Source organism: Marmota monax, unplaced genomic scaffold (assembly GCF_021218885.2).
Source record: "Marmota monax isolate L192 unplaced genomic scaffold, Marmota_monax_Labrador192_F-V1.1 WCK01_AAM20220418_F8-fsc00125, whole genome shotgun sequence".
In the NCBI taxonomy this organism is placed as follows: Eukaryota; Metazoa; Chordata; class Mammalia; order Rodentia; family Sciuridae; genus Marmota; species Marmota monax.
In genome coordinates, this window is record NW_026695235.1 from 2,815,914 (window position 1) to 2,840,261 (window position 24,348).

The 24,348-nt window shown below is 35.4% G+C and overlaps 1 protein-coding gene across 23 annotated transcripts in view; it reads right to left on the reverse strand.

Annotated features, from left to right (window-relative positions):
- Synj1 (synaptojanin 1) overlaps window positions 1-24,348 on the reverse strand; it is an 89,106-nt gene that overhangs the window by 15,737 nt on the left and 49,021 nt on the right. For all 23 annotated transcript variants that reach the window (XM_058577323.1, XM_058577322.1, XM_058577326.1 and 20 more), the window contains 8 exons: window positions 11,576-11,716; window positions 11,276-11,468; window positions 10,864-11,022; window positions 9,476-9,632; window positions 8,820-8,937; window positions 8,504-8,719; window positions 5,598-5,676; window positions 2,255-2,417 (listed from right to left, as the gene is read on the reverse strand). In XM_058577323.1, the coding sequence (XP_058433306.1) occupies window positions 2,255-2,417; window positions 5,598-5,676; window positions 8,504-8,719; window positions 8,820-8,937; window positions 9,476-9,632; window positions 10,864-11,022; window positions 11,276-11,468; window positions 11,576-11,716 (1,226 nt within the window). The remainder of the gene's footprint in view (window positions 1-2,254; window positions 2,418-5,597; window positions 5,677-8,503; window positions 8,720-8,819; window positions 8,938-9,475; window positions 9,633-10,863; window positions 11,023-11,275; window positions 11,469-11,575; window positions 11,717-24,348) is intronic.

Sequence of the window (24,348 nt, forward strand, 5' to 3'; positions counted from 1 at the left end):
GACCATTTCAAATTATTCAAAGATGTTTTATGTGATTTAAATACACAAATGAAAGTCCTTAACATTAGGAGTTTGCCAAAACACATGGACTAAGCACATAGGCATGTTTAAAAGATATATATGTAAAAAAATTAGAAATAGTACAAATGCTCTTACAGAAAATGTAAAGACACCTGTTACCTCAGAGCACCACTACTTCAAGCTGGAGTGACCAAATGGGCTTCTGCCATTCCCTTGGTGCAGACTCAGAAGTGGACTGCTCTCCCTCCACGCCTGTCTACTGTCTCTATGGAGCTGCCCTGCTTCCCTGCCCAGCTCAGGTCTGGTTCTACAGGAAATAAGATCTTGGGCAGGCAGCCACACACCCTTGCCCAGAAGTCTCCTCCCTCACGATCCCCACAATACAGACCCTCTTTGCTTTAGATGAATATCAGTCTCCCCTGAGGTGTCCTCATCTCTACTTACCTCAGGGCTGGAAAGTGGGGTCAGGGTGCCCCTTATAACCTAATTCCAATTCCAGAACATTAATTTTCTACCTCTAAAAATATGTCCTATTTTCTTTTGAAGCTATGCTATCAGAGATTTATTTAACATTCTACCTCACTTGTTGCAGTTATCTCCAACCTCCGCCCTTCTGGTCTCTTAAATGCGTTTGTCAAGGACTAAGAAGGCAGCAAGATGGCAAATTGAGTCCTACCATCTTTCTGTATGACTTGTGGACAATGTATTAAATTTATGGTTTTCAGTCTCTTATGGGCTCTCAAAGCTGCCTGGAAACTGCATGATTTCCTAGTTGACTTTTCCCCTCACCCCTCTCAGAAACTATCTTGAAGCTTCCTGACTCTTCTGAAATTGTGGACTGTTCCACTCCCGCAGATAGATAACTTCAAAACTTACATTTCACAGTCCTAAGATGGGACCCCTGCCTCCCTCCACACACACACAACCTGCCTGCAGGCTGGAGTCTAATTCCATGCTCAGCACTCAGATATTTGTGGATGGAAAGAATGGGATCCTAATAACCCCATTTGCTTAGTGATCCTGCTGTTATTCTGTCCTGCCCTTCTTCATCAGTCCTTTTTCTTCTAACAGCTCTCTTCCATTAGTATGAAGCACACTAACGCCTCTTCTAGTTAAAAAAACAAACAAAACTACCTCTGCGTCTCCATGAAGCACTTGTCCTCTTATCTACCACTTTTAGCCAGGTTTCCTTAAAGAGCTTCTACACCCCCTCCACTTCTTCACCTTCCACCCATGACAGTTTCTTCCATCTGGCTCCAACAACCACTGAAATTACTCCTACGAAGGTCACTGACAGCTTTCTTCCCTGTTATTTAATCAGAAGGTCAAGATTCTATCCTTATTTCTACTCATCTCTGTCTCCAAGATACCACGAACTACTCCTTCCTTGTTATATTTTCTTTCCTCGATTTTTAAACTACAAAATTCTCCTGAGTCCCTGACGTTTTTAGTTGTTTCTTCTCATTTCCCTTTACTGGGCAGCCTCTGCCTTTCTTTGAACTGTATGTTCATATTCTATCTCAGGACTATTTTTCCATATTCAATTCTTTCTCTTGTCTCTACATAACCCTAGTACTAAGCCAGAGTATTAAATAACCGTGTCTTTATTGGCCATTAGAGCTACCTTTTGAGTCCAGAGCTTTCTCCTGAGCACCAAACCCACATTTTCAAGAGCTGATATCTGGAACTCCCGAACCCACAGACATTTCAAATCCCACATATTCAGAATGAAATTCATTTTCCACCCCACAATTGTTCCTCCTGCTGCATTTTTTTTCTCCCTCAGAAACACTCTTGTATAATGAATTTAGATCTTCATTCTCCCTCTCAGGCCTATACACATGCTTTCTCCCTAAGTCATTCTAATCTATACTCTTTAATACAATTCCCCCCTCAGTCTTCAGATTTTTAAATTTCAATTCCTCTGTGAAACCTCACCCAACTCCTCAAATCCAGGCCAGGCAATTTTATTATGAGCTAATATAGTACCATTCATTATCACTTTGATGCCACTTTATTATAACTGCCTGTGAAGCAATGAATTCTAGGACAGCAAGGGCCAAAGTCATTGGATTTCCAGCACCTGGCACGTACCTGGCACATAAATCCTAATTAATACTCTTATGTGTGTCCCAAGGAGGAAGAGAAAGATAAACTTGGCATTAAGACTTTACTGATGGGAAAGAAACTTCCCAGCACTACAGAAGTAAACCTATTCAACAAACAAACTAACCTTCCATATCAAAATCTGCTGCAACCTCCGCATCTTCACCAAGCAGGGTAGAGCTTGTTGATGAAGGCAATGTGACACTAATTTTCTCTAAACTCATTTCTTCTTCCAAATTTTTTATCCAGTCTGGACTTTTTAAAGTAATGTTTATTGTCCGGCTCAATAACTAGTTGAATAAAAAAGATATAAAATTCAGTAATATGAAAACTATTATTTTGGGAGAAAGAGGCTGCCTTAGTCATACTACGAAATGGTATAAATGATTAATTTAATTAGACTCAATTCAACATAATTCTTCCACTTTGTAACTAGTTTGAAGGCTATTCCCAATTCTCCCCTTAAGGCTTGTGATGCTATATATAAAGGTCTTCTTTTCTAGGCTGCACAAAGATTCAAGTTTCCTTTACCACAGTCAGTACCTCTTCTTGGCCAGCTGTAAATTCCCTGACTACTTTGTTACCCAATTTTGTATTTTATTTTGATCATCAGATTAAAATAAAATAATAAATAACAGAAATAACTGTTGCTACATGAAAAAAATATATAGAAGACATGTTAGAGTATCTTTAACCTATACAGTGTTAGCATTTAGAATATTGTGAGAACTGAACATCATTTTAAATCTTCCACAAAAATTAATCATTCTAAAAACAGAACAACAGTCATCTGCAAAACTGGCACTCTGCCTTTGCTATAAATTTGAGTGGTTTTTAGACTAAAATATGATTTAATTAAACCAACAACATGTTATAATCAAGTTGTGCCATGTCATATTGAAATTTTTTTAAAATACTTTAAAAAACTTTCCAACGGCTTTAAGACTAGTTGGTCAAGAATTGTCAGATTGTGCACAAAAAAGAAATTCTCACTTAAAACCCATATTAAGTGTAACAAACTTGCTTTCTACGTAAGTTATATCACACACAGTTCCAAATTCTTTTGTTTGAAGTTTTTTGACATGAACAAGATGGAAATTCTTTTGGTATTTGCAAATGACTGTGTACCTCTGATCAATATGCTATGCTAAAAGTTGGCATCTTTGTGGGTGCAGAGCTTCCCTGGCTGAATGTGTTATTGATATTAGAATTCCTTGAAGACACAAAGGTTGAAAAGTTGGTAATCTGAATGGCAAAGCTGTATTTAATAGTAATTTGGCATCCACATTAAGTTTTGAAGTCAGAGTACATAGAATTAATAATCTATCACTTGATTATTAGTCCAAGTATTAAAATCAATTCAATTTCATAAATTAGCCACATGCTTTACAGGTCATTTATTACTTGTTAAAAATCAATAAAATTCTTTTTTAAAATTATTTTTTACTTATAGGTGGGTACATATCTTTATTTTATTTTTTTAATGTGATGATGAAGATTCAAACCCAGGGCCTTGTGCATGCTAGGTAAGCACTCTACCTCTGAGCCACAATCCGAGCCCCAATAAAATTCTTTTATATTCACCAAAGAAGTCTAAAAAGCATTCTTACATCCCTAGTACATAATGGTCATTTAAGATACAATTCCTTAGGAATATCCACTTGGTAGAGATCAGAGCCAAATAAAAGGGAAGGAATTAAGATGACACAAAAGAAAATGCTCAAGAAGGTCTTCCTGATTTGTCCCATGTATACTGTATACCTTTCCCAGAATCTCCTCTGAAATGGAATAACTTTTATTGATCCTGAAAAATTTAGGGTTGAAATAATGGTATTAATAAAGGAAACAGACAGGAAGTCTGGAAATGAATAACCTTCAAAAGGATCAATCATATACTTTCCACAAATATAACTTCTGCAGATTTTTGGAAATCTTTTAAAATTTCCGAATTTATAGATTTCATCTAGACTTGAGAGTGAGTGATGGAATGGAAAAGAAGGGGAAAAAAACAAAACAAGGAAAATTAGATTATCAAGGAAAGACAAAAGAAACACTCCAAGAGGAAATGAGAGCTGTCAAAGGAATGTCAAATCTAGAGTTGCTCTTTAATATTTATATCATCAGGGGATAAAGAAGAGGTTTTTTAAGAGACCAAAGCTAGAATTAAGTTTAAAAATCAGTCATTTTTATATAGTTAAAACACAATAAAGTTACAAGACAAATTAGGAAAAAATATTTGCAGCATACTTAACAAGAAATTAATATCTTTAACATAAAAGGAGCTTCAAAAGAGGAACAGGCCAGTGGAAAATGGGCTGGTGCTGAGGATATGACTCGAGGTAGAGCACTGTTCAGCAAGCTTGAGGCCCTGCAGTCCATCCCCAGCACCACAAACAAGCTTTGAAGTAACTAAAAGACAAAAAAACACTCAATTTCTAGCAACCACAGTCTTAAAACCAGATGATATACAATTCTGTGTCTTTCAGATTTTCAAAGTAAAAAATTAAAAGATCTAGTATTAATTAGGATGTAAGATAGAGATAAACCTGTGTACAGTGTAACTGGATAAAACTTTTCTGAAGGAAAGTTTGGAAATGAGTATTAAAACTTAATATGTCTATATTCTTTGACTTTGCAAATATACACTTAAGAATTTATCCTTAGGAAAGGAACCATTTGATCCATTATCCCTCTCCTCTGTATATGCCCCCAAAGACTTCATTCAAAGCAGCATACTATAGTGACACAGCCACATCAATGTTTAGAGCAGCTCAATTCATAATAGCTATGGAACAAACCTACGTACCCTTCAACAGATGAATGACTAAAGAAAATGTGAGATATATATATATGTCACACACAATGGAATATCATTCAGTTATCTCTAGAAGAATGAAATTATGGCATTTAATGGTAAATGGATGGAGACTATCATACTAAGTGAAATAAGCCAATTCCAAAAAACCAAAGGCCAAATGTTCTCTCTGATAAGCAGATGCTAACACACAATAAGGGTGGGAAAGGGAAGAACAAAAGTTCATTAGATCAGACAGAGGGGAAGAATAAAGGAAAGGGAGGATGGGAATAGGAAAGACAGTAGAATGAATCAGACATAACTTTCCTATGTTCCTATGAACACAAGAGCGTAACTCCACATTATGTTCAACCAAAAGAATGGGATCCTAATTAGAATAAAATGTACTCCAATGTATGTATGTCAAAATACATTATACTATCATGTATATCTAAAAATAACAAATTAAAAAATATTTAGGGAGGGACTAAAGTAACCCTAACCTAATCAGATAATTAGTCTAAATTTAAAAAATGAAATAATCTCTTAAGCATACCACAAGGTCTTTTACCTCATTAACTGAAAATACATTAAAGATAATCTTGCTGCAGGCCTAAAAGTAGAGTCATCAGACAATTAATTTCAGAATGGCTTAAAATCAATACAACTAACTTACCTCTTTACCATTTAGGTTCAGAACACTCAATGCAGAGCTTCCCTCCAAAAATGTAACCCACATTTTATCTTCTACAAATCTTTAATAAAGATAAAAGCAATAAAAAAAACCAATTAATTCTTTAGATATAACTAACTCAATGACTAAAGTCCACTGATTACTGATAAACAGGCTGACAGAGGAGTATAAGGAGGGAGGACAGTAGGACTGATGATGACCTGGAAAGGGCACTGTTCCCCCTCACATTTCAATCCCTGTTCTTTAAAACACTATGCTAATAAAACAGGCAGAAGAAATGGGCCTTGTTCAAAGTGATCTTAAATATAAAGAGAGTAAACCACAGAGCAAAGATACAAGTCTCCTAACCCTGTAGTCCAGGAGTATGTATTTTTATTGTCTCAGTGTCTTCCTTAAATGACATTTGATCAAGAAATATCATAGGGAGTTACCACTGGAGAAAGACAGACACAGACACACAACACACACACACACACACACACCAGGTTACAAGAAGTCTTAGGTTATAGTCTGTCTTTAGTTCTTGACAATACAACTCTTGGCCCTTCAATGGTCTTTGGTATGATCTTAAGTTTATACTTTTGAAATGAAATGAAACCTCCAAAGGGGAAATAAAAAAAAGGACATTAGAACAAGTTTCAAAGACGGTCACTGTTATATAATAAAATTATTGTGCTAAAAAGAACAAAACAGTAAAATAAAACTCTCAATCTTGTTTACAGAAACAATCTTATGAGTTGAACAATTTGCAACTATATAGAGAAAATATCTATGATACACACACAGACCCCTACGTGCATGCACACTTTCACACTAGGACTCAAAGGTATACATTACGGATATTAAGCAAAAGTGCACACAGTACTTTACCCCATTGAAATCAAGGGCCTGGAACAGATTTTTATAATCACTAAAACATGACCAAGGTAACTGATTCAATTTCTTTGGCATAAAGTTATTAAGCTGCAGGATTCAGGATGCTGTAATGTCAAGATGCTGTCATTCTCATACAGAGATGTTATTCTTAGAGAATATGAAGGTATCTTTTTCACATTGTTGGCAACAGATGATATTCCTCTTCAAAGGTCACAACCACCTGTTAGGGCTGCACTGAGGCCGCACCAGTTCCCCAACACTGAACATTATTTGTTCTTTGATCGTGGTACCAAAGCTTTTATGATTCTAGGTCATAAAAGAATTTCTTGGTCCTTATCCTCAATTAACAAAGTGACCCTTACACATTTTTAACTTTAACAAGAGATTTCGGTTTTTAGACATTCATGGATTTAAGTAGGTCCTCTAGCAACTGTATTTTCTTCCTACTTTCACCACTAACCTAAAAGCAATAGTCTTTTCCTTCAATTAATATATATATTTAAATGTATCCAAATTTGTCCTGTCTACATTTCCAGGAACCTCTTATTTAAATTTAAAGGCGTTTACAGACTCAGTCATTCTTTAATGGCTTCTTATTCTAGACCAAAAGGGAATAATTTAGTTTTAATGCTTACAAGTTTTGTTTACTTTTGTTTCTTTGCTTACTTTCATTCCTTGCTTTTTCTTTATCAACTGGGCTATCATAAGGTATAACAATGAATATTCCAAGTGTGGAGACACCTCACAGTTTTATATTAATGTCACCTTATTTTCTTACCAATACTTTTTCCAATCATGATAATAAGCATTTTGAGGAATGCTGTTGGCTCCAATTTTGAGCTAAGAAAATCCCAGTGGGTTACAAAGACAGAAAGGTCCCTTTCCTTTATCAACCTTTCATTCCTTACACAATCTGGACTCATTTGAGTGCAGTATTTCACATTTACTCATGAGGATGCTTATTGGCTAATCTGCTGCCCTCTCACACAGTGCACAGATCCTTTTGGTGGTATGGCATTTCTGTAGTTGGCAGAGCTTACTGGCATCTGTGAACTTGGAAGATTTCATTATGTACTTCCTAGAGTCTTAAAATTTTGAAAGATTTTTGTTTTCTTTTTAAGGTTTAAAATATTGTTGTCAAAAAATCTGAGGGAAGTCTAAATACAATTTCCTCATTTACTTCTAAGGTGTCTCAGGCATGATTTTCATTCTACAGAAAGCACACCATCTGTGAACTGTACTTTTAGAATACAGGGAAGTTTATTATGTGGCTCTTCCCAACAAGACTACAAGCAGAAGTTGCATCAAGTGCTCCTCTGCTCTTCCATAGCACCTAGTAAAGAGATTTGCTCACTGAACATCTGTAAACATACCTAAGAAAGCAAACACCACAAAAAGGCATTTAATAGTACTTCTTTCTCTATGGCATTCAAATACACATGTCATTCAATCTCTCAAAACTGCTACACATATGGGAGAGAACATTTTTAAAACAAGAAAAGAAGCATCTGCTTCTGCAAAGGGCAGATGTTAAACCAATGAGGGAAACCAAGACTGAATCGAATGACTCCTAACTGTTCATCATTTCTCTCGGTTGGAAATTAAACAGACTTAAACTAATCTAAACATCACATTTCTTAATCTGAAGGAGGGATAATCTCTCCACTTAACTTTTATTACTCCTTAAAAAAATAATCACAGCTTTGTTTTGTTATAGAGCTTGGTTATACATTACATTGTGTAGGAATCTCAAGAAGTCATCTCTGAATTTGCACATATTTCTCTCTTCAATTGTTCATATAAAATTTTCATTATTCAATTTAAGTTTTCTAAGTAGAGAATTCAGTTTCAAAACCTATGAGCTCTTTGAATAACATCTATAGTATGATTTTTCTTTAGTTTGGAAATAAAAATATTCATACATTATTAAAACACCAATTAGGTGATTTGTAATACAGAAACTATTGTTTATGAATCATGAGCTGCTTTTGGATAACAAATATTTTACTTACCTTATGAGTATAACTTCACCAAAATTTGCAAACTGCTGCAGGAGCTCATCAATTAATGCATCATCAAAAAAATTATTTTCTTGCAAAGAACTTTTGATTGAAACCAATACTGTACCATCTGGTGGACCCTGAACTGCAATTACTTCTTTATAAATGTTTTGCCTCTCTTCGGCTTCAACTTCAAATATATCTATATCAATCAGGGCAACAACAGGCCTGAAAACATAAAGGAACATGGATGTGTTAGAAATATTTTTAAAAGGATGTATTTCAAACCAACTTCAAGCACCATTAGAAATACTGAGACAGTTGAAACCTATGGTCAGAAGTCTTCAGCTCAGCTCTTCCATAATGCAGCAAAGTGCCAGGAGTCCACGTGTACAGTATTTTGCTTTCATCTTGAAAACTAGCATTTAGAAGATCTAAATCTTCAGCTGCAGTCAGAACAAAACACAAGACCATATGATCAGGACAGATCATGTGCAGCAAAGAGGCATATCTTTCCTTTCCTTAGCTTTAGTTGTCTAAGGCTGGAATGCCAGACACCCTTGTTAATGGACAGGAAGTCTAGACACCTTTAAATTACAAAGGTTTTTTTTAGTAGTTTTATCATTTTATTGTTTATTTAGTAAAAATTATAATGTGGCCTTACTTCTAAGATTACTTAGAGGCCTGTGACCAAATAGTCTTTTATAATAATTCAATAGACAAGTGGCAGTTCAAAGTACACACAGACCACTTTATTTATTCAACCTAAAAACTTGAATGAATATTCAATTGAAAAATTTTTAAAGTTTCCTGCCTTCTCTTTTTATGAAATTATGCCACTAAAAACAGATTATTTTTAAAAATGTCATATCTGTTTTATTTATTTTATTCTAGGTAACTTTTGTTGAAAAGAATTAGCTTTCTTCTTCTTCATTGGTTTTATATCATTTTAATTCACCTAAATAAAGAAGTCCATTTTCCAACCTGATCTATCAAACGGCCACTTCCTCCTCCTCCAGAGGACACGGTCTGTCCACGCAGGGGTGCGGCACTTCTCACTGGTGTCATAGTCATCAGAAAATAAGTCATATTTATAGGTAGGAGCAAAGGTTACTTTTCCCTCCAAAAATCCTCTAAAAATCTAAAATAAACATACACAAAGCAAGTTATTGTAAAATGCACAAAAGTTCTGTTTTTGTTCAGGCAATCATTCATTAAATATCTATTATGTACTAAATACCCTGGAATGAAATTTGTATCATCTAATAACACTTTAACTAACTAAATGGAATAGTTTAAAAAAAAAAACACAAAAACAAAAAACAAATGTGGCCTTTTCCTTAGCACTTGTTTAACCTTTCATTAAACATATTTAAAAAAAAAAAAAAACATGAATAAGGGAATTCTCTATGTCCTTAAGCTATAGGAGACATAGAAAACAGTTTGGAATTTTGGAAATCATCTAGTCTTATAACTTATTCCCAAATACAGAGCTGATGTCTAAAACTGTTAAATGGTACCTAGAGTATAAGAATTCACATCTTATGACCCCCAGGCATTGTATCAGGTGGGCTCCAACTATTTTTTTAAAATAAATTCTTCCAAAATTTTGTGGTCATAAGAAGTTTCAAAAAGGCAGATGAGAGCTGGGTGCAGTGGTGCACGTCTATAATCCCAGCGGCTTGGAAGGCTGAAGCAGGATCTCAAGTTCAAAGCCAGCCTCAGCAAAAGTGAGGCACTAAGCAACTCGGTCAGACCTTGTCTCCAAATAAAATACAAATAGGGCTGAGGATGTGGCTCAGTGGTCAAGTGCCCCCGAATTCAATCCCTGGTATCCACCCCCTCCAAAAAAAGGGCAGATGATAAAACAGAAGAAAACAACAAAATAAATTACCCTATGGGGCTGGGTTTATAGCTCAGCAGTAGAGCGCTTGACTCGCACATGTGAGGCACTGGGTTCGATCCTCAGCACCACATAAAAATAAACAAAATAAATAAAGATATTGTGTCCATCTTAAAAAAATCTTTTAAAAAGATTATCCTATGCTCTTAAATACCAAAACCAATAACCCTGGAAACTAAAATTCAAAACTATTACCACCACTTGTGCCCACCAAAAGTAGTCTTTCTACTTGAAAGTCTTACAGACACATATTTTTCTTTGTGGGAATTATAATGAGCTCTGTATGCCACACATGAGCATGCTCTCTCTCTCTTGATTCTCAAGAGAGGTAATTCTATATCTTCTTATCTACACATAAGTATTTAGGTATAAATATCATCCAAGAAATTTAAAAAACTGATTAAGGAAAGCATGTTTTATAACCCCAAATCCCTTCTCAATGCAAATAACTTCTCAAGCATGTAGGTACCTGCCCAGCATTTTTCTGATTGATAAGTTGATCTCCTGCTATAAGAGAATCCCAATTTTGCTGTCTTATGAGCTCTTTGACTTCTTCATTAGGGAGATCAATTCGATAGTTGAAATCACCACACCAAAATACATAGTCATGGGAAAAGAGCATCCTTCCCTGAAAGCATGAGATGGAATTTTATGTTCAAAACAACTTGTATAAATGTTTTTGTTGCCTCAGATATGCCTCCCCTCCCACAATTCTGTTTCTTTAACCCAATAGTAACAACACCTGAAATTATCTCTATAGGTGAATACTGTTGATGTTTCTAAGAACTAACTTAAATTTTCAAGAACCGTAATATAGAATTTGAGGTAATTAAAAACACATTTCAAAGCTTTATTTTCAAGGACAAGCAACAGAAGCTTACCATAGGAAAACTTAATTTTCGTGCTATTTCTACAAAATCTTCATTTCTCTCTTTGACTTGTGACTGCCCTGCAGCAAAGTGGCTACAGACGAAGCAAAGGCTTGTTGTATGGAAGAGCATTCGGATTGCAACTGCTCCTTTATTTCCAGTTGCACCTCCCATCCCAGTCTTCACAGTATCAACTGCAACATCCCTTTGAAACAAGAACTACAGATAAGTGTTTCCCTGAAGCAATATTCTAGCCCTTTTTATAGATATTTAGTGGCAGAAAGTAGCCTTAGGAGAGTGCTGTTTACTGACCTGATAAAAGGAGCATGCTGTGGTCTGATAAAAACAAACAGGCAGACGCCTACCAACTGTTCAGAAGCCAGCAGCACATACTTATTGTCTCTGGAGATTGTCTTCTGAAGTTCTACAGCCCATAGCTTCTGATTTGTTGTGCTAACAGAAAATATTAAAAAGGGAATCTTTAAAAAGATACCATACTTTACCTGAATTTCTCAAAACTCTAAAATCTTTCTCCAGGCTATTTTTGTTTGTGTCATTTAAGAAGAAATTTGGCCAAAATAATAGCACACTTCAAAATCTTATCTATAATTCCTTTACAAAGAAAATATGAACTGACTTAATAAATAACACAAGTAATTACAAGCTTGTACACTATTTTTTTCTTAGGTATTCATTAGGGTCAAGGAGAAGTATGTGCCTCCAGACATTTCAGACATTTTTCTTATTTTCTGGAATTACAATTGATTTAGTTTTTAAAATTACTTATGAAAACTCTTCAATGTACAAGAGATAATTATAAAATAAACCACCATATTCCATTATTCAGCTTTAATATAACAAACATTTGTCAACCCCCCCCCCCTCTCATGGTGGTGGTGGTTGGTTTTTTTTTTTTTTTTTGCTTTCTTAAATAAACCTGGAACATTCTAGACCAAATCTATGATACACACCATTTCATTCATAAATATTTCATTATTCATCTCTAATGCAATGGGACATTTTTATTTTTATATAACCACTATGCTACTATCACACTTAAATTTTAACAATTCCTTAATATCATCTAATACTTGGTTCATATTTAATATGAATTTAATAACTTAATACCTAAAAATATCTTATTGTGGTTGGTTTGTGTAATGGTTTAGACATGAGGCATCTTCTCCACCCCGCCAAAGCTCCTGTGTTAATGCAGGAATGTTTAGAGGTCAAATTATCAGGTTGTGAGAGCTGTTAGGCAGGTGGGTGCACCCAGAAGAGGTGAGTCACTGAAGGTAGTCACTGATGCATTCATCTTTTCTGTGACCCCTTCCCCCTTTCCTCTTTTAGGCTTCCTTGCTGCCATGAATGGAGCAGCTGTCCCTACCATCCCCTTCTACCATGATGTTCTAATTCACCTTGGACTTAGAGCAATAGACTCAACTGACCAAGGACTAAGCCTCTGGAACTGGGAGCCAAAATAAACTTTTCCTCTTCTAAGTTGTTATGGTTGCGTATTTTGGTTAAAACAATGAAATGCTGATTAACCCAGTTTATTTCTTTAAAACAGAGGGAAAACATGGCCTACACAACACATTTGCTTGCCAAGTCTCTTGAATCTCTCTTAACCTTTTATGTCTCTAATATTACCATCCTGTTTTTCTTAATTCTTTTTTTCCTCAATATTTATATATTGTTTATTTGTTCAATATAAAATCATATATGACTTGTTTTTTTAAATTGATTTTATTTTTAAATACATGACAGCAGAATGCATTACAATTCTTATTACATATATAGAGCACTATCTTTCATATCTCTGTTTGTATATAAACTATGTCCACATCAATTCATGTCTTCGTACATGTACTTTGGATAATGATGTCCATCACATTCCACCATCATTGCTAATCCCCTGCCCCCCTCCACCATCCTGTTTTTAATATCATTTTTCTTCTTTTTTTTTTTGAAAGAGACTGGGTCATATGCCCATAAAATATTCAACAAATTGAAGGAACACACACCGAGCCCGGATTGGCTGAATTCAAGCTCCCGTTCGCCTGCTTCTCACAGACAAACTGCTGTGACTCAGCACTAAACAATCCCGCTGAAACAACTGGTCGGCCCTTCTGCACATACGGAGGTAAATGCCAACCGAACCTTCATAGGCAGTGGCCACAGGATTGAAACGGGGCTCGGGAGAGCCAGTCAGGACCCACCCGTTGCATTGGTAACCTGGCAAAGGGAAACGAACTGTCGCCATTTGCATGGGATACCACCGTGGCAGAGAACTGATGTCACCAGAATGCGGCGGAGGAGATAACTTCATTGAAACCAGCAGCGACAGTGACTTCTTCCCTTCCCTTCCAATACCTTTCCTCCCAAGCATCAAATAAATTTATAGGAGTAAACAGTAACTCAGCAGTCAAACAGAACAAGAAGTAACATGAGCAGCATGAAAAAGCAAGGAAGAAAAGGGGTACAAACAATGCAGGACAGCCTAAATATTCAGGAGGACCTAGAGTCATCAGAAAAATGGTCATATAAAGAACTCAAGGAATACCTTAGACAGATGGAATGGAACCTTAAAGACGATATGAGACAGCAAATTCAAACAGTGAAAGAACACACTGAAAATGAATTACATAAACAGATAAAAGAAGAAGTTAAGCATCTTTATCAGGAGATAGAGATTATAAAAAAAATCAAACAATAATTCTAGAAATGAAGGAAACTATAAACCAAATTAAAAACTCAAATGAGAGTATCACTAACAGAGTGGAGCAAGTAGAAGCCAGAACGTCAGATAATGAAGACAAAATATATCATCTTGAAAAGAGTCTAGCCAACTCAGAAAGGCTGGTAAAAAATCACGAGAAAAACATCCAAGAGATATGGGATAACATAAAAAAACCAAACTTAAGAGTCATCGGGATAGAGGAAGGTATAGAGATTCAAACCAAGGGAATGAGTAACCTGCTGAATGAAATAATTACAGAAAACTTTCCAGAAATAAAAAAGGAAACGGATATACAAATTGTAGATGCATACAGGACACCGAGCACACAAAATCACAGTAGACCAACGCCAAGACACATTGTTATGAAGATATCTAATATACAGAACAAAGAGAAAATACTAAAAGCTACAAGAGAAAGGAGGCAGATTACATTCAGGGGTAAACCAATAAGGTTAACAACGGATTTTTCATCACAGACGCTGAAAGCAAGAAGATCCTGGAACAACGTATTTCAAACACTGAAAGACAATGGATGCCAACCAAGAATTCTGTATCCAGCAAAATTAAGCTTCAGGTATGACAACGAAATAAAAATCTTTCATGATAAACAAAAGTTAAAAGAATTTGCAGCCAGAAAACCAGCATTGCAAAGCATCTTGAGCAAAACACTACATGAGGAAGAAATGAAAAACAATAACCAAAACCATCAGTGGGAAGTGCCTCAGTAAAGACAGAGGGCGGGGGGAAAACTAATCATGGAGAAACAAACTAAATAAAAAAATAAAAGATAAATAATCAAACATGGCTGGAAGTACAAACCATATATCAATAGTAACTCTAAACGTTAATGGCTTAAACTCTCCAATAAAGCGACATAGGCTGGTAACATGGATTAAAAAAACAAATCCAACAATATGCTGCCTCCAGGAGACACATCTGATTGGAAAAGACATACGCAGGCTGAAGGTGAAAGGTTGGGGAAAAAATATACCACGCACATGGTCCTCGTAAGCAAGCAGGGGTGGCCATCCTCATATCGAATAAAATCGACTTCAAGACTAAGTTAATCAAAAAGGATAAGGAAGGACATTATATACTGTTAAAAGGAACCATTCACCAACAAGATATAACAATTATCATTATTTATGCACCAAATAATGGTGCTGTGACTTTCATAAAACAAATTCTCCTCAAGTTCAAGAATCAAATAGACCACAACACAATAATGATGGGTGACTTCAACACACCTCTCTTACCATTGGACAGATCCTCCAAACAAAAGTTGAATAAAGAAACTATAGAACTCAACATCACAATCAATAACCTAGACTTAACTGACATATATAGAATATATCAACCATCATCAAGTGGATATACTTTTTTCTCAGCAGCACATGGATCCTTCTCAAAAACAGACCATATATTATGCCATAGGGCAACCCTCAGTAAATATAAAGGGTTGGAGATAATACCATGCATTTTATCTGATCATAATGGAATGAAACTGGAAATCAATGATAAAAGAAGGAAGGAAAAATCCTACATCACATGGAAAATGAACAATATGTTACTGAATGATCAATGGGTTACAGAAGACATAAAGGAGGAAATCAAAAAATTCTTAGAGATAAATGAAAATACAGACACAACATATCGGAATCTATGGGACACAATGAAAGCAGTTTTAAGAGGGAAATTAATCGCCTTTTTTTGAGGTCATTCCTCAAAAAAAGAAAAAAACAACAAATAAATGAGCTCACACTTTATCTCAAAGCCCTAGAAAAGGAAGAGCAAAACAACAGCAAATGTAGCAGAAGGCAAGAAATAATAAAAATCAGAGCGGAAATCAACGAAATTGAAACAAAAGAAACTATTGAAAAAATTAACAAAACTAAAAGTTGGTTCTTCGAAAAAATAAATAAGATCAACAGACCCTTAGCCATGCTAATGAAGAGAAGAAGAGAGAGAATTCTAATTACTAACATACGGGATGAAAAAGGCAATATCACAACAGATGCTACAGAAATACAGAAGACAATTAGAAATTATTTTGAAAACCTATATTCCAATAAAATAGAAGATAGTGAAGACATCGATAAATTTCTTAAGTCATATGATTTGCCCAGACTGAGTCAGGAGGATACACACAATTTGAACAGACCAATATCAATGGAAAAAAATAGAAGAAGCAATCAAAAGACTACCAACCAAGAAGCCCAGGACCGGATGGGTATACAGCGGAGTTTTACAAAACCTTTAAAGAAGAATTAATACCAATACTTTTCAAGTTATTTCAGGAAATAGAAAAAGAGGGAGCTCTTCCAAATTCATTCTATGAGGCCAACATCACCCTGATTCCGAAACTAGACAAAGACACCTCAAAGAAAGAAAACTATAGACCAATATCTCTAATGAACCTAGATGCAAAAATCCTCAATAAAATTCTGGCGAATCGGATACAAAAACACATCAAAAAAATTGTGCACCATGATCAAGTAGGATTCATCCCTGGGATCAAGGATGGTTCAATATATGGAAATCAATAAATGTTATTCACCACATCAATAGACTTAAAGATAAGAACCATATGATCATCTCGATAGACGCAGAAAAAGCATTCGACAAAGTACAGCATCCCTTTATGTTCAAAACATTAGAAAAACTAGGCATAACAGGAACTTACCTCAACATTGTAAAAGCTATCTATGCTAAGCCTCAGGCTAGCATCATTCTGAATGGAGAAAAATTGAAGGCATTCCCTCTAAAATCTGGAACAAGACAAGGATGCCCTCTATCACCACTTCTATTCAATATAGTTCTCGAAACACTGGCCAGAGCAATTAGACAGATGAAAGAAATTAAAGGCATAAAAAATAAGAAAAGAAGAACTTAAATTATCAATATTTGCGGATGACATGATTCTATACCTAGAAGACCCAAAAGGGTCTACAAAAAAACTACTAGAACTAATAAATGAATTCAGCAAAATGGCAGGATATAAAATCAACACGCATAAATCAAAGGCATTTCTGTATATCAGCGACAAAACTTCTGAAATGGAAATGAGGAAAAACACTCCATTCACAATATCCTCAAAAAAATTAAAATACTTGGAAATCAACCTAACAAAAGAGGTGAAAGATTTATACAATGAAAACTACAGAACCCTAAAGAGAGAAGTAGAAGATGATCTTAGAAGATGGAAAAATATACCCTGTTCATCGATAGGCAGAACTAACATCATCAAAATGGCAATATTACCAAAAGTTCTCTATGGGTTTAATGCAATGCCAATCAAAATCCCAATGGCATTTCTTGTAGAAATAGATAAAGCAATCATGAAATTCATATGGAAAAATAAAAGACCCAGAATAGCAAAAGCAATTCTAAGCAGGAAGTGTGAATCAGGCGGTATAGTGATACCGGATTTCAAACTATATTACAGAGCAATAGCAACAAAAACAGCATGGTACTGGTACCAAAACAGGTGGGTGGACCAATGGTACAGAATAGAGGACACAGAGACTAATCCACAAAGTTACAACTATCTTATATTTGATAAAGGGGCTAAAAGCATGCAATGGAGGAAGGATAGCATCTTCAACAAATGGTGCTGGGAAAACTGGAAATCCATATGCAACAAAATGAAACTGAATCCCCTCCTCTCGCCATGCACAAAAGTTAACTCAAAATGGATCAAGGAGCTTGATATCAAATCAGAGACTCTGCGTCTGATAGAAGAAAAAGCTGGCTCCGATCTACATATTGTGGGGTCGGGCTCCAAATTCCTTAATAGGACACCCATAGCACAAGAGTTAATAACAAGAATCAACAAATGGGACTTACTTAAACTAAAAAGTTTTTTCTCAGCAAGAGAAACAATAAGAGAGGTAAATAGGGAGCCTACATCATGGGAACAAATTTTTACTCCTCATACTTCAGATAGAGCCCTAATATCCAGAGTATACAAAGAACTCAAAAAATTAGACAATAAGTTAACAAATAACCCAATCAACAAATGGGCCAAGGACCTGAACAGACATTTCTCAGAGGAGGACATACAGTCAATCAACAAGTACATGAAAAAATGCTCACCATCTCTAGCAGTCAGAGAAATGCAAATCAAAACCACCCTAAGATACCATCTCACTCCAGTAAGATTGGCAGCCATTATGAAGCCAAACAATAACAAGTGCTGGCGAGGATGTGGGGAAAAGGGTACTCTTGTACATTGCTGGTGGGACTGCAAATTGGTGCGGCCAATTTGGAAAGCAGTATGGAGATTCTTGGGAAAGCTGGGAATGGAACCACCATTTGACCCAGCTATTGCCCTTCTCGGACTCTTCCCTGAAGACCTTAAAAGAGCATACTACAGAGATACTGCCACATCGATGTTCATAGCAGCACAATTCACAATTGCTAGACTGTGGAACCAACCCAGATGCTCTTCAATAGATGAATGGATAAAAAAAATGTGGCATTTATACACCATGGAGTATTACGCAGCACTAAAAAATGACAAAATCATGGAATTTGCAGGGAAATGGATGGCACTAGAGCAGATTATGCTTAGTGAAGCTAGCCAATCCCTAAAAAATAAATGCCAAATGTCTTCTTTGATATAATGAGAGCAACTAAGAACAGAGCAGGGAGGAAGAGCAGGAGGATAAGATTAACATTAAACAGAGACATGAGGTGGGAGGGAAAGGGAGAGAAAAGGGAAATTGCATGGAAATGGAAGGAGACCCTCACTGTTATACAAAATTACATATAAGAGGATGTGAGGGGAATGGGAAAATAAACAAGGAGAGAAATGAATTACAGTAGATGGGGTAGAGAGAGAAGATGGGAGGGGAGGGGAGGGGGGATAGTTGAGGATAGGAAAGGTAGCAGAATACAACAGTCACTAATATGGCATTATGTAAAAATGTGGATGTGTAACCGATGTGATTCTGCAATCTGTATTTGGGGTAAAAATGGGAGTTCATAACCCACTTAAATCTAATGTATGAAATATGATATGTCAAGAGCTCTGTAATGTTTTGAAGAACTAATAATAAAAAAAAATTAAAAAAAAATTGGACTTGGCTGATGTTTTAATTTCATCTTAACATATCTCCTCTATCCCTTATATTTCCTGTAAAATGATCAATGTAAAAACTAGATTAAAAACCATGATCAAATTTATTTATGCATTAATTTTGGTAAAACTAAGCTACTGGTTTGTGCTATGTACCTCCCACCATATCAAAGCAAAAGGTACATCATCTCTAGTAATGTTAAACTGATTTAGATCAGTAACGGATTCCAGAGTTTCCCACTAACCCTTCTTTTAGAATTTAGCATTTACTGATGATGATTGCTCAGATTAATTATTTCATGAGGAGTTGAAAAATGTTAACTTCATAATTTCTACATTTCATAGTCAATCATAATAGACTAGATTATAAAAAGCAGAGATTATATGCAATATTGTTCATATAAGAAATACCAGATAAAAGTTCAATGTTTTTCTTATCTATAGAAGTTTGATAGCATTAAGTTTGAAACTAAGAACTGCCAATCAAGAGCAAAACAGTTTTTTCTCCTTGTTCCATGTCACACAAATGTTAAGTATAAATATGACCTCATACCCATCAATCTAATACTATGCAATACAACCTCCAAACATTGTCTCATCACCTACCATAGTCCCATTACTATAATGTGGATTCTTTCTGGAAAGAAAACAGTATCCTCCTCATTTTCTTTATGCCACTCCTCAGGTCATTGAACCCTAACCTGATCATTCCATTTAAAACTGTCGACACTTTCCACCTCCACAGACCTGATTCCCTTTACCACTATCTATTTTTAATAACACTTTTCTAACATGCTCTATAATCTATTATAGTTATTGTCTGTCTCTTCCCACTAGAATACAAAGTCCAAGAAGGCAGGTGTTTCTGGGCTGGGGTTGTGGCTCAGCGGTAGGGCACTTACCTCGCACGTGCGGGACCCTGGGTTTGATCCTCAGCACCACATAAAAATAAATAAGTGAAATAAAGGTATTGTGTCCAACTACAACTAAAAAATAAATATTTAAAAAAAATAAGGCAGGTGTTTCTGTCTGTACTATTCACTGAGGTATATATCTGTACTACCTAAAATTACGTGATCAAATGATACTGGTTAAATAAATGAATAAACAATCACTGCTTTTTATTAAAGAGAAATTGATTTAACGCTTTTTAGACAAACAATTGATCAATTTGTTTGGTACTAAGAACCTTAAAAGTATGCTCTATTCAAAATCAAATATATATTTTCAAAAAAGCTACTTGAGCAGCACAGTGTTTTTCTACTTCTCTAACTGAATTATAATTCACTTTGGCCAACAAAATAATTGTAATTTCTAAAATTGATGACAAAACCATAACATTTTAGCGACAATATTCTTCTGAAAATCTTTTAAAATGTTATAAAAATGTGCAATTTTTCACACATAAAAGCAATTATATTTTGTTAAAACACTTAAGCTTTAAGTTTTACTCAATTTGTACTTGTAAATTGGCTTCAGTTCTCTGAAGTGTGGTATGGAGACATCTCTGAGGATTCCCCAAATCAATGGAGTCAAAACTGTTTTTATAACACTACTGAGACATTGCTTTTTTCACTGTGTTGGCCGACATTTGCACTGATGATGCCAAAGCAACAATGTTAAAAGTGATGACTTCACTTGAAACCAGACACCAAACTGTATTGGTAGTCAATATATCCTCATTTTGATGTACTTTCAGGAAAATAAAAAAGCTATTTTTCCTTAAGACTGTCCTTAATGATGCAGTAAGCATAGTTTTATCAAGCTTAACCCTTGAGTCAAATCTTTTCAACATTCTATGTGATAATGTGATAAATGGGAAATATACACAAAATGATTCTACATACTCAAGTATGATTATCTCAAGGAAAAGTATCCAAAACTTTGAGTTGTGAGCTAATTGCCATTTCTTACCACCACCACCACCACCACCACCACCACCACACACACACACACACACACACATGGACCTGGGAGACTGAACCCAGGGGTGCTTTACCACTGAACTACATCCCTAGCCCCCACTTTTTAACTGTTCTTTTTATCATACATGCCAGTAGAATCTGTTTTGATATATTTATACAAAAATGGAATATATTCTAATTTGGATCCCAGTCTTGCGGATGTACATGATGTTGAGATTCACTGTAGGAAAGTTGTTCATTCTACTATCTTGGTTGGAGTGAGATGAAATCTCGATATAGTTTTAATTTGTGTTGCTCTAATTGCTAGAGATGTTAAATATTTTTTCATATATTTGTTGACTGTATTTATTCTTTTGGGAAGCATTTGTTCCTTTGCCCATTTATTAATTGGGTTATTTGTTTGGCTTTTTTTTTTTTTTTGTGTGTGTGTGTGTGTGTGTGTTAAGCTTTTGGGGGTTCTTTGCATATCCTGGAAATTAACAACCTATCTGATGTGCTGGTGGCAAAGATTTCCTCCCATTCTGTAGGCTCCCTCTTCATGTTCTTGATTGTTTCCTTTGCTGTGAAGAAGCTTTTTAGTTGATACTATCCCATTTATTGATTCTTTATTTTAGTTCTTGTATTTTAGATGTCTTATTTAAAAAAAGCTGGTTCCTAAGCTGACATGTTGGAGTATTGGATCTACATTTTCTTCTAGGAGTTGCAGGGTTTCTGGTATAATTCCTAGGTCTTTGATCCACTGTGAGTTGACTTTTGTGAAGAGAGATAGGCATTAAACTTCATTCCACTACATGTGGATTTCCAGTTTTCCCAGCACCATTTGTTGAAGAGGTTTATCTTTTCTCCAGTGTATGTTTTTGGAGGCTTTGTCTAATGTGAGATAACTGTATTTATGTGGGTTTGTCTCTGTCTCTTCTATTCTATTCCCTTGTTCTTCATGCCTGTTTTGGTGCCAAAACTACTGTATTGTTACAATAGCCATTTTTGTTACTATAGCTCTGTAGTATAACATAAGGTCATCCCCAGCCCTTTTTAGCTTTTATTTTGAGACAGGGTCTCACTATATTGCTCAGGATGACTTTGAACTTACGATCCTCCTACCTTAGTCTCCAGAGACACTGAGATAACAGGCATAAAACTGTCACATTTTTCATGGAATACAATTGTTCTTGAAAGAACTAATGACAGGGCTGGGGTTGTGGCTCAGTGGTAGAGTACTCGCTTAGCACATGTGAGACACTGGGTTCTATCCTTAGCACCACATAAAAAGGAAATAAAGATATTGTGTCCACCTACAACTAAAAAATATTTTTTTTTAAAAGAAAGAAAGAACTAATGACAGACTATGGCTATTCAGATTTGATTAATTATCAGACATATATTTTTTTCAGCCAACCCTGTCTCTTCAAGAAAAACAACCAAGAACATTTGTTTATAATGATAAAAGTTGAGTTTTTAAGCAAAAAATAGAATTCTGGAAAACTAGTGTCTGCTATCATATCTTTACAGTTTCCAATATTTAAAAAAAATTTCATATATCAGTGATGATATTAACTAATACAGTGCTTTGATATGTATGATAAGATGTGTCAAACTTTAGTAACTCTACATAACTAAGTTAACTTTTCCAAATGACCAATACATGATTTACAAAATTATGCAAGGATTGGGCTGGGATGTGGCTAAGCAGTAGCGTGCTCGCCTAGCACTGCAAGGCCCTGGGTTCAATCCTCAGCACAACATAAAAATAAACAAAATAAAGGTATTGTGTCTAACAAGAACTAAAAAATAAATATTTTAAAAATATGAAAGGATAAAGTATCAATGAAGAACTTCAGTATAAATAGAGGAATTAAAGTCATTGATATGGTTTCATATTCTATTCTGCAACTAACCTTTAAGACACTACCATTTATTGAGTTTGGATGTAATATCAGAGAAGAAATTACCTGGAAAGGCCATTAAAAATTTTCCCTTTTCAACTACACATTTATGTGATTTTTCTTCCATATAGTTCAACTAAAACAACACACTGCAATAGAGTGATACAGAAGTAGATATAAGTTTCTAGTTGTTTTAAGTCAGACATTAAAGAAATGTGCAGAACTATAAAACCATGCCAACCTTCTCAGTAAATTTTGGAATGTTATTCTGTGAATATTTCAATGAAATTTATATGGGTGCATTAAAACAGGTTGAAAGTGTAATCTAGAGTTCATATACCCTTTATATATCTTTTCATCTATGAAATACATTTATATTTTTTCAAACTCTCTAAATATTCACCTGTTACTTTTCTCAAAAGATTACCTCTTAAAAAAATAATCATTCAATATTATTTCAAAGTTACCATAAGTGGCATATTTGCTTTTATAGGTGTTCTACATCTGGGATAATGAGAATAAAATGAGTTAAATGTTTTTAAATTTTCAAGTTTAATTTCTAATATAATAAATATACCAACATTAATAAAATTTCTTTGAGATTGTTTTAGCCAGCTTTTTCACTGTGGTAACTGAAAGACCCGACCAGAACAACTGTAGAGGAGGAAAGATTTATTTAGGGGCTCGTGGTTTCAGAGGTATCAATCCATAGACAGCAGGCTCCATTCCTTAGGGCTTGAGGTGAGGCAGGACATCATGGTGGAAGAGTGTGGCAGAGGGAAACAGCTCATTTGATGATCAGAAAGCAGAGAAAGATATCTTCACTTGCCAGAATCAAATATATACCCCAAAGCTATGCCCTTAATGTACCACCTCCTCCAGCCATACCCCACCTACCTTCAGCCACCACTCAAGTTAATCTCATCAGGGATTAATTCATTGATTGTATTAAGACTTTCACAGCCTAATCCGTTCTCCTCTGCATTGTCTCACATGTAAGATTTTGGGGGACACCCCACATCCGAACCATAAAGATTCTCAATATTTTTAAGAGTGTAGAGAGATTCTTACACCAAAAAAGTTTAAGAACTGGCATTACATAGCTTAAAGATCACTTTTCCATATATTATCTCAATTTATCCTGGCAATAATAACTACATTACCTGTTATGGCTTGGATCTGAAATGTCCCCCATAGTCTCAAGTTTTTAAAGACTTGGTCCCCAATGTAGCAAAGTTCAGAAATGGGGACTTGGGAAAGTGATTGGATCATGAGGATTCTGATTTCATCAATGGATCAATCCATTAACAGCTAAATAGATCACCGAGAGGTGCTAGAAAAGTGTAAACAGGTCGGGCACAGATGGAGGAAGTAGGTCATTGGGGACATGCCTTTGGAGACCCTGTCTCTCTCATGAGTTGAGCAGCCTTTTCCCTGGTAGGCCATGATGTTCTGCT